We start from the raw sequence: 14,328 nt of genomic DNA, 5'->3' as shown, positions 1-14,328 counted from the left end.
GTATAAAAATAGTGAGGCTTTATTTACACTCATGAGTCATAGGCATTAAAAGGTAACGCATGTCAAATGCAATGCACTTCAATGCACCACAATACTTATTACTTAGGTGTTCAAAGATCCTTTTGTGTTCACTGTATTACTAATTTGTTCTGTTTGCAGACAATAGAATTAGTGTCCCACTAGTAAAGCACCGGTATGGCCTTATTGCAACCATACTGCTTAAAAAGCACAGCGTTGCACTTTGTAAAAGTGTTCTGTGACCCAAGTCAAAGAAAAAACTAATATTGGAAGGAGGAGAGCCTGGTTATAGAGAACACATTGCAGGACACTGCAGGCTCTATATTACAGGTTTTTATGAATTACTTGCAGGTGCAGTGCGGAGGTTAAAAATTATGCCTGACAAAGTTTTTAAGAAATGTTAGTTCTGAGCTGTCGAGGTAAATGGGACCACAGGACAGATGGGTGAGAAAGTGGGTCAGAAATCATGTAGTTTTGTTTTGTGGAATATTCACAGTAGAAGTGTTCTTATGCTGTGCTGAAAGTGACACGCTGGCTGTAGTCGTCTGCCTGTATAGGTGTATGTAAGGGCACGGAAGATTTCAGAGCAGATGTCACAGATGACCTTTAAAATAACCAAACATCTGTGCAGCACCACTTATTGCAGCCCTAGGGACAAAGGTCTCAAACACTAGAAAATGGCTCTTGATACAATAGCTTCTTATTAGCTTTACAACTTGGAGTTGTTCTTCAGAGTCAAAGAGTGAATAAAATGTAATTTTAAGTCTGGAAATTTATATGTGAATGAATAAAATTATAACAGCATGGGAGAGGAAAAACATCTTCAAACTTCGTTGATGCTTGAAAGATTAAAGAGCCAGGGTTTGCTTAAGGGGCTTGGCTTGTAACCTCATATTTATGAAAACCTGCTAAGTGTCCCCTTCAATGAGACAAGCAGACGGTTCATTGTTTCATCAGTCTGCTGATGGAGGTACCTAGTGTTAGAAAAGCACACTGAGTATTTTTCAATGACCCAGAGGGCAAAGGTCACTTATTATAAATGGATAATGAGACCTAATGTAATGTTCTGGCTGTGGACAAAGAGAGAGTTTATACACAGCCCCTTGTGGCTTGGTCATTGAGGCTTTTATTTCCCTTGCACACTTAATGGAGCCAAACAATTGACAGAAATGCTATACAAAAGAATGAAACTGAGAGAAACTGCCATGTCCTTACTGTGATAGACAGATACAAATAGTGACCCTGAAATGGCGCCACAAATCCTTTTACCGCTAACATGGCAGACAGCTGCAGCATTCACCTTAAAATCCCATTTAGCCATTTGCTAGCAATTAACCTTATTTGGGGGAGTGATATTGTATCGAACCATAACTTTCTGCTAATGTCATCCAATAACTGTACCACAGGTAAACACACAGACTACACGCTGTGTACATGTAATGCCTGTGAAAAGTTCAAACAAGTGTCTCTCAGCTTTGCTTGCGTGTAACTGGGAATTGTTTACTAAAACATAAAAAGCCACTTGATTTATTTAATCAGACGTATAATAAATATGTGCTGTTCAGTAACCCATGACAAATCATTCATAAAGCTCTTTTGGCCCTACTTCTCCTGTGGGTCACAGGTATGCACTTCATTCTGCACTCCTGTGACTTGTATTCAACTGACAGTGGGTTAAAGTCGGCTGTCAACTGAAGTCACTCAGCCAGTCCAAGCTCTGGAGAGAGCCCAACTTTAGTTTCCAAATTTGCCCAGATGCCTAGGCTGGTAGCTGGCTGAGCCTCTCAGCACACTGCTGAGAGCCTGAGCCAGCCAGCTCCTGCCCCCTCCACAGTCTGGAGCTCGAGTGAGTGCTGGAGGGGCGGAGAAGAGAGCCAGTAACTGACATAGTTTAGCTGTCTTTGATCACTCAGTTCTAGGTCTAGAGCCATCAGGGGACAAATGCAGCATTAGACCGATGCTGCATCCACCTAGGGGAGCATGTATGTTTAAATCCCATAATTCTCTGTAACTGAGCTTCCAGCAGCTTTGAGTTAGTAAACTGGTGATGGGTCCCTTGCATTCAGCAGGATAGTGCAAAGGACTCTTTCAAGCCCTCTCTTTCGTCTTGTAGGTTTTCATTATAATCTATCTACCCCTATCTACCCCTAGGAACAGTCAATGTTTATGTGATTTTGGTGGCCCCTGTACTTGAGTGCCACTATCTTACAAATACTGAAACTCTGCTCTCTGCTCAGTCAGCCATCTGAGAAGGACAGGACCACAGCTCCCACCCTTCTCTCCATATTAAGTGTAAATGTCACATGCAGAATTCCACCATTATTTTTCATTTTTCAACTGGAGACATCAAAGCACAACACCCAGAAGGCAGGTACTAAACGTCAAAATGAGACAAGTATGTGCACAGATCCAGTGGTGGGCTGTGCATTTCCTTCCTAAATTATTCCAGCAATTTTTGGATAGATGGCCAGGGGTGCATTTACCACAAGGCAAACAAGGCATTTGCCTAGGGTGGCATTTTTCAGAGGGGGCAGCACTGCCCCTCGGAAGAAAAGACAGAATAAGGGACACACGCAGCATGGGGACCTGGTGGGTTCCGAGAGAGGTTGTGGGTCTCATGAAGGTGTATGCACAGCTCGTCTCTTGTTCCCGAGGATGTCTGGAGCTGTGAAAGTGAGTGTCTTTCTCTCTCTCGCCATGGGTGATGGTGTATGGGGGGCAGTGGTAGTGGAAGGCTCTCTCGGGTGGGAGCCATGGGTGTTGTTGGTTAAGGTCAGGCTCTCTCTGTGGGAGGCGCTGATTTTTGTGTTGTCTATGGCAGCATCAAACCTAAATACACCACAGTAGATGGCCCTGGTGTCGCCAACTCAAAATCTGATTAAAGCTAGTTTCATTGCAAATTACTGTAAGCTACAGGCACCTGCATTGTTGATTCTGAAGGCCTCAAGGCAGATTTCTTTGACCCTGGTCAAAGATGGCTTTTATGGCTGAAATATTTAACATAAATATACACTACTGGAAGCATCGAAACCAAGAGAAAAGTTATGAAATGAAGAGAATAGACTATACTGGGAATAACACAACCATGGAAAAAATATATTAAAACTTAAGTCAGTGATCCTGATAGTTTAGGCAGTGTTTTGGCCAACAGAGAATGCCCTGACAGTCCATCGCACAGATTTTTTGCTTGTCACTATCATATGCCTTAGTACAATTTTATTTTGAAACAATTACATTTCAAGAACTCCAATCTCAATAAAATGTTCTATAGCTGTTCAGCTGTAACTGATAAAAAATTGTGTCTCAGTTTCTGAACCTGGGTTGGTTTTGAACATACAGTTGAGCTGACACAGACAAGAAGACTTACTGAGGGAGAGAATGCTATTTCCTTGCTATAGTAGACTGACGACATCATCTCAGCGATGCAAAGTTCTAATTACAAAAGGAGCTTTTTTTTTTTTTTTTTACAAGCGGTTACAAAAAATTGTTACAAAAGACTTTTATTTTAAACTATGCTACTGTTGTATATGTTGACATCTCAGGAAATTATGTATGCAGACCTGTAAATGTACTGAAAAGTCCACTTTAAATCACCACTTGGGTGTGGAAATGGTTAATATATTAATGCATTTTATTCTGCTTTTATTCTTGGGTTTATACATCAGATATTACACATAAACAAGATCAAAGTGCCCAGATGTGAATGGCATCAAAAATTCAAAGATTATAAAAAAAAAATTTTTAAATTTACAGCTAAGATAAATCACAAGACAAATATTCTTTTGTGTAAACACGGAAGGCCAATGTACAACCAAAAGCAATCATCAAATAGGAATCAGGAATATATCCTTTGAAATGTGCTGAAATAATTCCGTTACCGATTTACAGCTTCCTAGGTACTTCCAAGTTTTAGAAAAGCACGTTGCCAGATTAGGAAATCATTTGACAGCAGCTGCAAATGGAGAAATATAGGACTATTCACATATTCCTGGATGGCAGAAATACCACTTGGCCTGTAATATTCCAGCAGCAAAAAGCCATAAGAAGCCATGTTGAGCCTCATGTGTTACTAGAGGTTTTAGTTTGCATGAAACTCCTAAGGACAGGTAAAGCCACCAGCTTTAACCTGGCGCCGGTATTACCTTCCTGAGTCACATTTTCCTGTTGAGATTTGGAACTTTCAGATACTGGCACATGACTTTTAATGAAGATTAAAATGAAAGCAACTACTTTATGCTTATGCTTCAAAAAGCATACTTAAAAAGATGTTTTAAACAAATGTTTTTTTCATGCACTGTGATGTGTTTTAAATGTGTTTTTTGGAATTTTAAGTGTATTTGCTCCTGTGTTTTATTACAGTATTAAATGCATTACTGTATTGTTACTTTACTGTACTATAGAGAGGTGAGGGTTAAGACCTCTTATATATTTTTAGTGCTGTCCATGTTCCCAATGCAAAGACTTGCCCCCTCTATTCATCTTGATGACCATTGTCACTGGGACAGAAAGTAATGAGAAATCCAAAAATGTGTAAGCAGGTGCTTACGGGGAATATATTACTGCTGTTGTATCAATTGCACTGTCTAGAAATGTAGATAGCTTAGACTGCTCAGGATGGGAAGGGGTTACCTGTGTCTATTTTTGAGTCCTGCTCTCTGCTGTGGACCTATAAATAAAAGGGAAGGTCGGGAGCACCCACATGGGAAAAGAGGAAAGGACCTACTGAGCAATGTAGTCTTCAACAGAGCACGTGATTCCCTGCTAATGGGTCACCCCTTTGGGAACCTTTACCTGGAGCCATGACACTATCAATCATGGACTTGTAGGACTCTTATCTTGGGCAAGGTATGTGCTGAGCAGCGTGCATTAGATAGTTAGAGATGGACTGATCCATGCCTGGTCTGAAAATAACTACAAAGGGGTGCATGAAGGTATATGGCATATGCAAAAGAACAGGGCCTGTAAAACACACACAGGCATGAAGAAGTAAAACTAGAGGACTACCACAAAGGGTTAACCATACAGTGGAGTTGGTGGGATGTCATGTTTAACATGCGATTATTATGGGTAACAAGGACTGGTAGGAATGCTATACCAGTCAGCCAGTGGAAGAGTGGTACCAGGCATGGGTGATGGGTTCTCTGGTAGTGAGGGGATCAATGCTCTGACTCTCTCTCTAGTGGTTGGTGCCCCTGGCGCATTTGGAAATGAATACACGGTACAGAGATGCCACAGACCGCAGGTAGTGAGCTAAAGGAGTTAAATCATGCACACATAGAGGTCTGCGCTTAGTGCATGGCAGGACTTCTACTCTGTCTCTGGGAGTGAGGTGACAAGTAAGCCAGGTTGGTGAAGAGGGGTGCAGGCACATCGGTGCCCCCTTGGAATGCTGCATTCAGGACTAAAAGGTGTATGGTGTCATGGGAAGAGTGTTTCACAGTATAGGAGCCTCAAAGTAATGTGTAACTGTGCAGTGTGAACGGCTCACTTCTATATACGATGTACCGCCTCTATGTTGATGCCACATTATTATTATTATTATACAGTATTTATAAAGCGCCAATAGTTCGCTCAGTGCTGTACATTACAATGGGGGACAGAACATGTGACAGAACAATACCAATACAATGCAAAACATGAGGGGATTGAGGGCCCTGCTCTTTCGAGTTTACAATCTAGGAGGGAGGGGATGGTGGCACAGGAGGAGATAGCTGTGGGGGATGGAGTGGTAGGAAGAGTGGAGGAGGTCGGCAAGTTAGCAGGGGGTGGGGTAGGTTTCCCTGAAGAGATGGGTTTTCAGGGTGCGCCTAAAGGAGAGGAGGGTAGGTGATAATCTGATGGGTTGGGGCAGGGAGTTCCAGAGGATGGGTGACACCCTGGAGAAGTCCTGGAGGCGGGCGTGGGAGGAGGAGACCAGGGAACTAGAGAGGAGGAGGTCTTGTGAGGAGCGGAGTGTGCGTGCTGGGCGGTACTTGGATATTAGGTCGGTGATGTAGTTCGGGGCAGTATGGTGGACAGCTTTGTACGTCAGCGTTAGGATTTTGAATTTGATCTGTTGCGCAACCGGAAGCCAGTGGAGGGATTGGCAGAGGGGGGTGGCGGAGACGGAGCGGTTGGAAAGGTGAATGAGTCTGGCAGCCGTATTCAGGATTGACTGAAGCGGGGATAGCCAGCGGCGAGGCAGGCCAGTGAGGAGGGAGTTGCAGTAGTCGAGTTGTGATATGATGAGGGAGTGGATGAGCTGTTTAGTGGTTTCTGGAGTTAGGAACGTGCGGATTTATGGCCGCTGTCCCACCTGGGCCCCCATTATTAGTGAAAATTTAAATATATTATTTACATGAAGTTTGGATTCAGGTCTTTTATAGTGAAAACTGCTATTGAAATGACTTCCCAAAGCAGATAATAGTGCCACCTTACTAGGAAATATACATCTAGTTCAGTAATTACTATTTAAAGTGAAACAATATTTTTCCTGTGCCTGTATTTTATTTTTTAATAGTACAATCAAGGGGGAGGAAAAACACCCTATTTTTTACTGAATTGAAAACAGGTGCATTAATGTCTATGAACAATGCACACAGCTACATAAAGATCAGCAATGCAGCAATGAGTTGAGTTCAGAGCTGTAAAATAAAAATAGAACATTTTACATTTGAATGTAGTACTTTATGTTCATACGCATGTAAATATGTTTATATGCAAGTGTATATGAGTGTATATGCAAAAATTGCAACACTGACAACTAAAAGAGGATGGGGAATTTTAGGCTCCAATCACTCAGCCATAAAAATGTTACTGATCATACAGGCAAGGTTCTTCTGGAACAAAAGTTCCTTCAAAGATGATCAGTAAAATTATTTTCTTTAGATATGTTTTTTTTTCTGGTTCAATCACTTTTATTAGCAACAAAATCGCACACGCAGGGGCTAAGAAAGCAGCTTCCAGTAATACAAAACACAAAAAAATCATAAAGAAATATATCAAGTAATTGGGGAGCCCAAACGAGGAACCCCAAAACATAGTGCCATATGAACCAGGGACCCCTAAGGTAAGATGAGGAAAAAACAGAAGGAAAGGCAGACATAGAGACATAGACAGTGAGGGGGAAGGAGGGAGGAGTGGGGGGACCATGGACTTGGGACTACAGCACCAGCAGTCATAAGCGGCCAGTACTAGCCAGGTGTAATAAGAGAAAAGCATATTCGATCCAAGGTTCACAAATTTTAGAGATTTTTTTTTAATGCGCAAAATTGTAGTTCAAATGACCCTGCAGTTTTTCCAATACAGGAATGCACTTTTTGCATCTATGTATATGTATCATGTTTACGTGAGTAAGCACATAAATGACATGTCATCAGACAAAATTTTTGGTTACGGATCTGAACACAACACATGTCTATGCACGTTTGTGCATGCTCCTTTTGAAATCAATAAACCTACATGTAGATTTGTAATAAAAAAACACTTTTAAATGTGCTTTTTAATGGCCATGAGAATGGAGTCTAACACATGTATATATGCATATGTATGTTTGCAAGCCTATAAGTGTATATACACAAGGTGTTTACAGAGCAAAACATGTTTTTTTTACTCAGGATCTTTCTGCCAGAAAGATCATGCATATAAGCATCAGTAAATAAATATGTCTGTGTGCAAGAGACCTTACTCTTATATGAGGAAGAAAAAACAATCTCGGGCACCATCCTGCTTCTTTTGAATCCAGATCACATAGTAGACATAACACACAATGCAAATTGATCCTAGAGTCATTCTGCTCCATTCATCTCTTTCGCTCCTTATCAAAGAAATATCTCTCAGCTATTCAGAAGGAATTTTGAATATTTATCCCATCTAGCAGTGTTCGCAGCATAATAATGTAGAGGAAAATGATACTACAAGCTCCACGCTGCTCTAGTAATTTACCAGTAAAAATGTAAAATACAGGTGCAGCATGGCATACTCACTGCAATTTCCTGCACTGTGTGTATTAAATTGGCCCCTGAATTAATATGTAACAATATTTCAATATTGTTACCTAACGTCTAAATGCAGCAAATACTATTAAAAACTGAAATGTAAATTAATGTTACCAAGCCATTTAGAACATCTTCCATAATAGCCCACAGAAGGTGATACTTCTTGTGACATAGATAAATCAAACCCCTTCCACTGTTTCCTGCTAAAAGCACTTTAGATTCAAGCAAAAATACCCTACCTCCTGAACATAAATTCTTAACCTTGCCAAGTCTCACCAAATGTGAAGCCAAGTGCCACCATATGCACCACACACAAGAAACACATAAGAAGTATATTTAATAATAAAGCACAGCTAAAGGCTCCTGTATAACAGTCTAAACAAGTTACAAATCCAGTTACTATGGGATGCACAATTCTAATAAAGTACACAAAAGAACTTTATTTTTATCCTGGCTAAGCCAAATCCTCTCTCTTTTATGTCTCACACGCTCCCCGTCCCAAGCACTGCAGCTCACAGTGGGTAAAGTTTCAAGGCAGTGCTATCAGTCCAGAAAACAGTGGGCAGGACTAGGTGTGGCAAGGTGCTGATTGACAAGCTACAGGCTTGTGAATCAGCAGTGACACTGCTGATAGCCCCAACCCAATGTAGGACAAGCAGACACAGTTTACATGATGGTGCAACTCTGCTCTGAATTCAGTAGTAATGCAGCATCATTGCAACACCATCAAAGGAAGCATTAGGTGGACCTTACTAGTAGGCTCAACAGGTATTTGTGGGAATTTGCGGAGAAAACAGTACCGAGAGGCCATAGTTCTATTTTGAACCACACAGTATACTCACATCCAGCCAGAAGGTATTGATAATACTGCACCACATCAGATGCCAGCAGCAAGGGATGATTTGCATTGAAAGGTGGTTGTAGCTCATTCCATTGTGGAGTCCTATGAAATTGCAACAAATAGACTTAGGTTAACCAAACTAAAGAAAGGAATTTAAGATGGAACAGAAGAGGTTTTACATCAGGATATATATGTGTGGATCTGGATGGTGTACATGTGTCACTTGGGTTTATCACCTACACATGGTAAGGTGCTCAAGGATTTGCATCTGTTATAAAAGAAACAAATTAATACATTCTATGCTGGGTCCTCAGGTCAGTAGGTTTTGTCAAGCTCTAGGTGAAATAAAACCTCACGTCCTAAATCTACGTTTTACCTGTTATACAGACCTCACTAATTAGTCAGATGTATCCATTCCTTTATTATTATTATACAGTATTTATAAAGCGCCAACAGTTCGCTCAGCACTGTACATTACAAAGGGAGACAGAACATGCGACAGTACCACAACAATACAATGTGATACACGAGGGGTTCGAGGGCCCTGCTCCTTGGAGCTTACAATCTAGGAGGGAGGGGATAGTGGTACAGGAGGAGATAGCTGTGGGGGATGGAGTGGAAGGAAGAGTGGAGGAGATCAGCAATTAGCAGGGGTTGGGGTAGGCTTCCCTGAAGAGGTGGGTTTTCAGGGTGCGCCTAAATGAGAGGAGAGTAGGTGATAGTCTGATGGATTGGGGTATGGAGTTCCAGAGGATGGGTGATGCCCTGGAGAAGGTGGATGAGTCTGGCTGCCGTATTCAGGATTCACTGAAGCGGGGATAGCCTGTGGTGGTGCAGGCCAGTGAGGAGGGAGTTGCAGTAATCGAGTCGTGATACGATGAGGGAGTGGATGAGCTGTTTAGTGGTTTCTGGGGTTAGGAACGTGCGGATTTTGGCGTTGTTGCGGAGGTGGATTCTGCATGAGTTTGTTAGTGATTGGACTTGGGGCTGGAAGGATAGGTTGGAGTCCAGAATGACACCAAGTACTCTGGCCTGTGGGGAGGGCCTGATAGTGGCATTGTTGGACGTGATGGAGAAGTCAGCGGGGGGGTGGTGTGTGGGCTGGGGGGAAGACTAGGAGCTCAGTTTTGGAGAGGTTCAGTTTAAGGAAGTGGAGCGACATCCAGTCTGATATGTCGTTTAGTAGGTTTGTAAATCGGGCGGAGATTTCGGGGGTGCAGCGAGGGGTTGAGAGATAGATTTATGTGTCATCGGCATAGAGGTGGTAGTTGAAGCTGTGAGAGTGTATGAGTTGGCCAAGATGGAGTTGTAGTTGTAGATGGAGAAGAGAAGGGGCCCGAGGATATATTTATATATATTTTGTACCACTAGCCACTCCCTCTTAGATTGTAAGCTCCAAGGAACAGGGCCCTCCTAACCCTCTTGTATTGAATTATATTATTGCTGTATTGTCTCCCGTTATATTGTAAAGCACTGAGCAAACTGTTGGCGCTATATAAATCCTGAATAATAATAATAGTAATAATAATATATGTGAGCTGAATAAGGCTCAAGGGCTCTCTCTCTTTCTGCTATGTGAGAACCTGCTGGGTGAAAGTCTGACTATGGACAGAATGGTAAAAAATATGTTATCTGTTTTGAGGAACCAACTAGGGGCATCCTGTTAGTCAGGAATTAACACAAGTTACTGGTTCAGACAAGCAGATATTTAGATTTTTTTTTTTTGCTATGAAGCTGCTGCACAAAGCCATCCAGCATTGAACTGGGTCTGTTTACTGCCTTGCTGGATACAATTGGAGGCCAAACCTGCTTGGGATGTTTCTGGGCGTCCCTGTCTTATGCTGCCACTACCAGTTGAGCCTCATATATAAATATGTGTATATGTGTACTCCAGGGTGGCTCGCATACAACATTCAGAACTTAACTCAAAAAAAATGTTTAAGTTGTACTAAACCCACAACAGTAACATCAGTCCGTATATGCAGTAAAGAATGCTTGTTAAACTCACTGTGGAACCTACAGTGGGGATCGAAAGTTTGGGCACCCCAGCTAAAAATTTGTATTAATGTGCATAAAGAAGCCAAGGAAAGATGGAAAAATCTCCAAAAGGCATCAAATTACAGATTAGACATTCTTATAATATGTCAACAAAAGTTAGATTTTATTTCCATCAATTACACTTTCAAAATAACAGAAAACAAAAAAATGGCGTCTGCAAAAGTTTGGGCACCCTGCAGAATTTATAGCATGCACTGCCCCCTTTGGCAAGTATTACAGCTTGTAAACGCTTTTTGTAGCCAGCCAAGAGTCTTTCAATTCTTGTTTGAGGTATCTTTGCCCATTCTTCCTTACAAAAGTCTTCTAGTTCTTTGAGATTTCTGGGCTGTCTGTCACGCACTGCTCTTTTAAGGTCTATCCATAGATTTTCAATGATGTTGAGGTCAGGAGATTGTGAAGTCCGTGGCAAAACCTTCCGTTTACGCCTCTTGATGTAATCCCCCGTGGATTTCGAGGTGTGTTTAGGATCATTATCCATTTGTAGAAACCATCCTCTCTTTAACTTCAGCTTTTTCACAGGTGGCATCAAGTTACCATCCAAAATTTGCTGAAATTTTATTGAATCCATTTTTCTTTCTACTCGTGAGATGTTCCCTGGGCCACTGGCTGCAACACAACCCCAAAGCATGATTGATCCAACCCCATGCTTAACAGTTGGACAGAGGTTCTTTTCGTTAAATTCTGTGCCCCTTCTTCTCCAAACGTACCTTTGCTCATTCCGGCCAAAATGTTCAATTTTAACCTCATCGGTCCACAGAACTTGTTTCCAAAATGCATCAGGCTTGTCTATATGTTCATTTGCAAAGTTCAAACGATGATTTTTGTGGTGAGGCCGTAGAAGAGGTTTTCTTCTGATGACTCTTCCATGAAGACCATATTTGTACAAGTATCTCTTTATAGTGGAATAGTGTACCACAACTCCAGTGTCTGCCAGATCTTTCTGGAGGGATCGTGCAGTCAAACGTGGGTTTTGAATTGTTTTTCTCACAATCCTGCGAGCTGTTCTGTCTGATATTTTTCTTGGTCTTCCAGATCTTGCTTTAACTTCCACTGTTCCTGATGACTGCCATTTCTTAATTACATTCCGAACAGAGGATATTGACATCTGAAAACGCTTTGCTATCTTCTTATAGACTTCTCCAGCTTTGTGAGCGTCAACTATTTTCAGTTTCAGTTTTCTAGACAACTGCTTAGAAGAACCCATGGTGCTGATTGCTGGGGTAAGGTCCGATGAGTCTGGGCATTTAAAACCTTTGAGATTGACATCACCTGGTCTTCCCAGACGATGATTGAGAACAATCCATGACACTGGCAGGTCTCAGCTTGGCAAAGGGGGCAGTGCATGCTATAAATTCTGCAGGGTGCCCAAACTTTTGCTGATGCCATTTTTTTGTTTTCTGTTATTTTGAAAGTGTAAATGATGGAAATAAAATCTAACTTTTGTTGACATATTATAAGAATGTCTAATCTGTAATTTTATGCCTTTTGGAGATGTTTCCATCTTTCCTTGGCTTCTTTATGCACATTAATACAAATGTTTAGCTGGGGTGCCCAAACTTTCGATCTCCACTGTAAGGGGTTAATCCTCTGCATTGTGTAAAAATGCTGTTTGATCCTGATTTCTCTGATCCCCCCCTTCTTCCAATATCCCCCTATTATCTCCTGATAAGACATATTGTGTTGCGTCACTCTGCACATGCTCAGTTTGGTGTGTAATTCTAGAGAGTGCATGTGGTCAGCACAAGGCCAATCAGCACTGTCCAAACAGAGGTCAGGGGTCCTGCATCTTCCTAGAGCAGAATGTAAACTCCTTCTACAAGCTTTAGCCAGTACTCTGCTGGACACTGATAGTCACAAGACTGCTCTAACTGCTGATGAGAAAAGATATTTAGCAGTTACGCAGTTCTGCGTACTGTGGGAGAACAGATATAGTGAATGTGGGGTTCTGGGTTTAGTAACACTTTAAAGTTAATTTCCAAAAAAGCCAGAAGTCCACTTTTATTTAGGACTCATCAATGTTACTCAAATTAATAATTCCTCAAACATTTTTTTTTAGGACAGACTGCTACAGTTACAGGATTAAATTCTGTAGCCTCCTAAGTACATTTTGCAGCCCTTGAAACTTATAAGCACCTTACCGCAGATACCATTTGGCTATGTGTTCATCTTTAATTCTCTACTCTTGACAAGGGTTTACTTTTGAAGAAGCATTCTTTCAAAAGACATCATGTAGGTGGAATGTAGTCAAACAGCAAATTTCCGTTTTTTTCTATGAAATTTAGGGACAAGTGACTGATAATTACAGAAGAGTGGCTCAATCTGCAAAATGAGAAATTCCAGATCTGGCATGTACTGCTTGTTATGACCTGTCCAGAGTTTATTTCAGCCTTCCAGCAGAAGGCTTGAAGTGTTAGTTTAGTTCACCTTTACAGAAAAATGTAAAAGTGAACTAATACCATGCAACCTGCCCATCCCCTGAGTCCCCATTAAACTTACCTCCAGGGATGCTGAGCTGTCAGTGCCTACACAGCCAGTCCAGCACTCCAGGGATCTGAAATCCCTGATCTTCTCCCTCCTCTCTGTGTGATGCTCTGTTACTCGCTGAGCAATCAGAATGGCTCTGATCTATCCCAGAAGCGCCACACAGAGAGAAGAGACAATAACAGGGATCTTAAATCCCTGGACCACTGGACTGTCTGCATGGGCACTGACAGCTCAGCATCCCCGAAGGTAAGTACAGCAGGAACTGGAGAGGGGGGTTGATGCCCAAAGTGTACGGTGTTAGTTCACTTTTGCATTTTTTCAGTAAATGTGAACTAACAGTTTATGGAAGAAAAACTACCATCATTGACCAGATGCTGGTTTTGTTGCTTTAGTATTCAAACAAAATACAAACAAAGGTGAATAGTAACCACTCTTCTCTAGAGAGCTTTGCTGAAGCAATTTGGTGTCAAAGCAGAGAGTCTGCTTTAACAGCTGGGAGCTGCCCGTGCTAATCACTGCCAGGAAATTCTAAAAAAGTCCTTTCTTGTTAAATAAATGGACTTTGTATGACCATCTATGTTTGCACATGAACTTGTGATTCGTACACTGTAAATGATTTGATTCAAACATTTAAAAGTTATTAAGATTAGTTGTTCACTCGTTATAACAGAGTATAGATCATTTGAAGATACTAGGAAACCTTGTCCTACGGACAATTTAGGCAAAAGTTAATGGATCTACCAGTAAGATTTCTGAATTATAGAAAGAAAATAGTGAAGTTCCACAATACTCTAACGTAGCCTTTCTCAAACTTTTCAACACAAAGGAACCCTTAAAATACCTTTCCAATCGCAGGGGACCCTTGCTCAAAATGACTATATCTACAACTCATGATACATTAGTCTTATCGTCAGAAAAAAGAATGCTCCTTACACTTGTGGTCATTGGGAC

General features: G+C 41.5%; 1 protein-coding gene across 8 annotated transcripts in view; it reads right to left on the bottom strand.

The window, feature by feature from the left end:
• Window positions 1-14,328, bottom strand: part of BCAS3 (BCAS3 microtubule associated cell migration factor) — a 1,369,778-nt gene that overhangs the window by 694,646 nt on the left and 660,804 nt on the right. For all 8 annotated transcript variants that reach the window (XM_089676635.1, XM_089676630.1, XM_089676633.1 and 5 more), the window contains one exon: window positions 8,837-8,937. In XM_089676635.1, coding sequence (XP_089532761.1) covers window positions 8,837-8,937 — 101 coding nt within the window. The remainder of the gene's footprint in view (window positions 1-8,836; window positions 8,938-14,328) is intronic.

Source organism: Staurois parvus, unplaced genomic scaffold, assembly GCF_062004578.1.
Source record: "Staurois parvus isolate SC_StPar_1 unplaced genomic scaffold, SC_StPar_1.0 ptg000172l, whole genome shotgun sequence".
Taxonomy (NCBI): domain Eukaryota; kingdom Metazoa; phylum Chordata; class Amphibia; order Anura; family Ranidae; genus Staurois; species Staurois parvus.
This window is presented reverse-complemented; position numbering and strand designations above follow the sequence as displayed.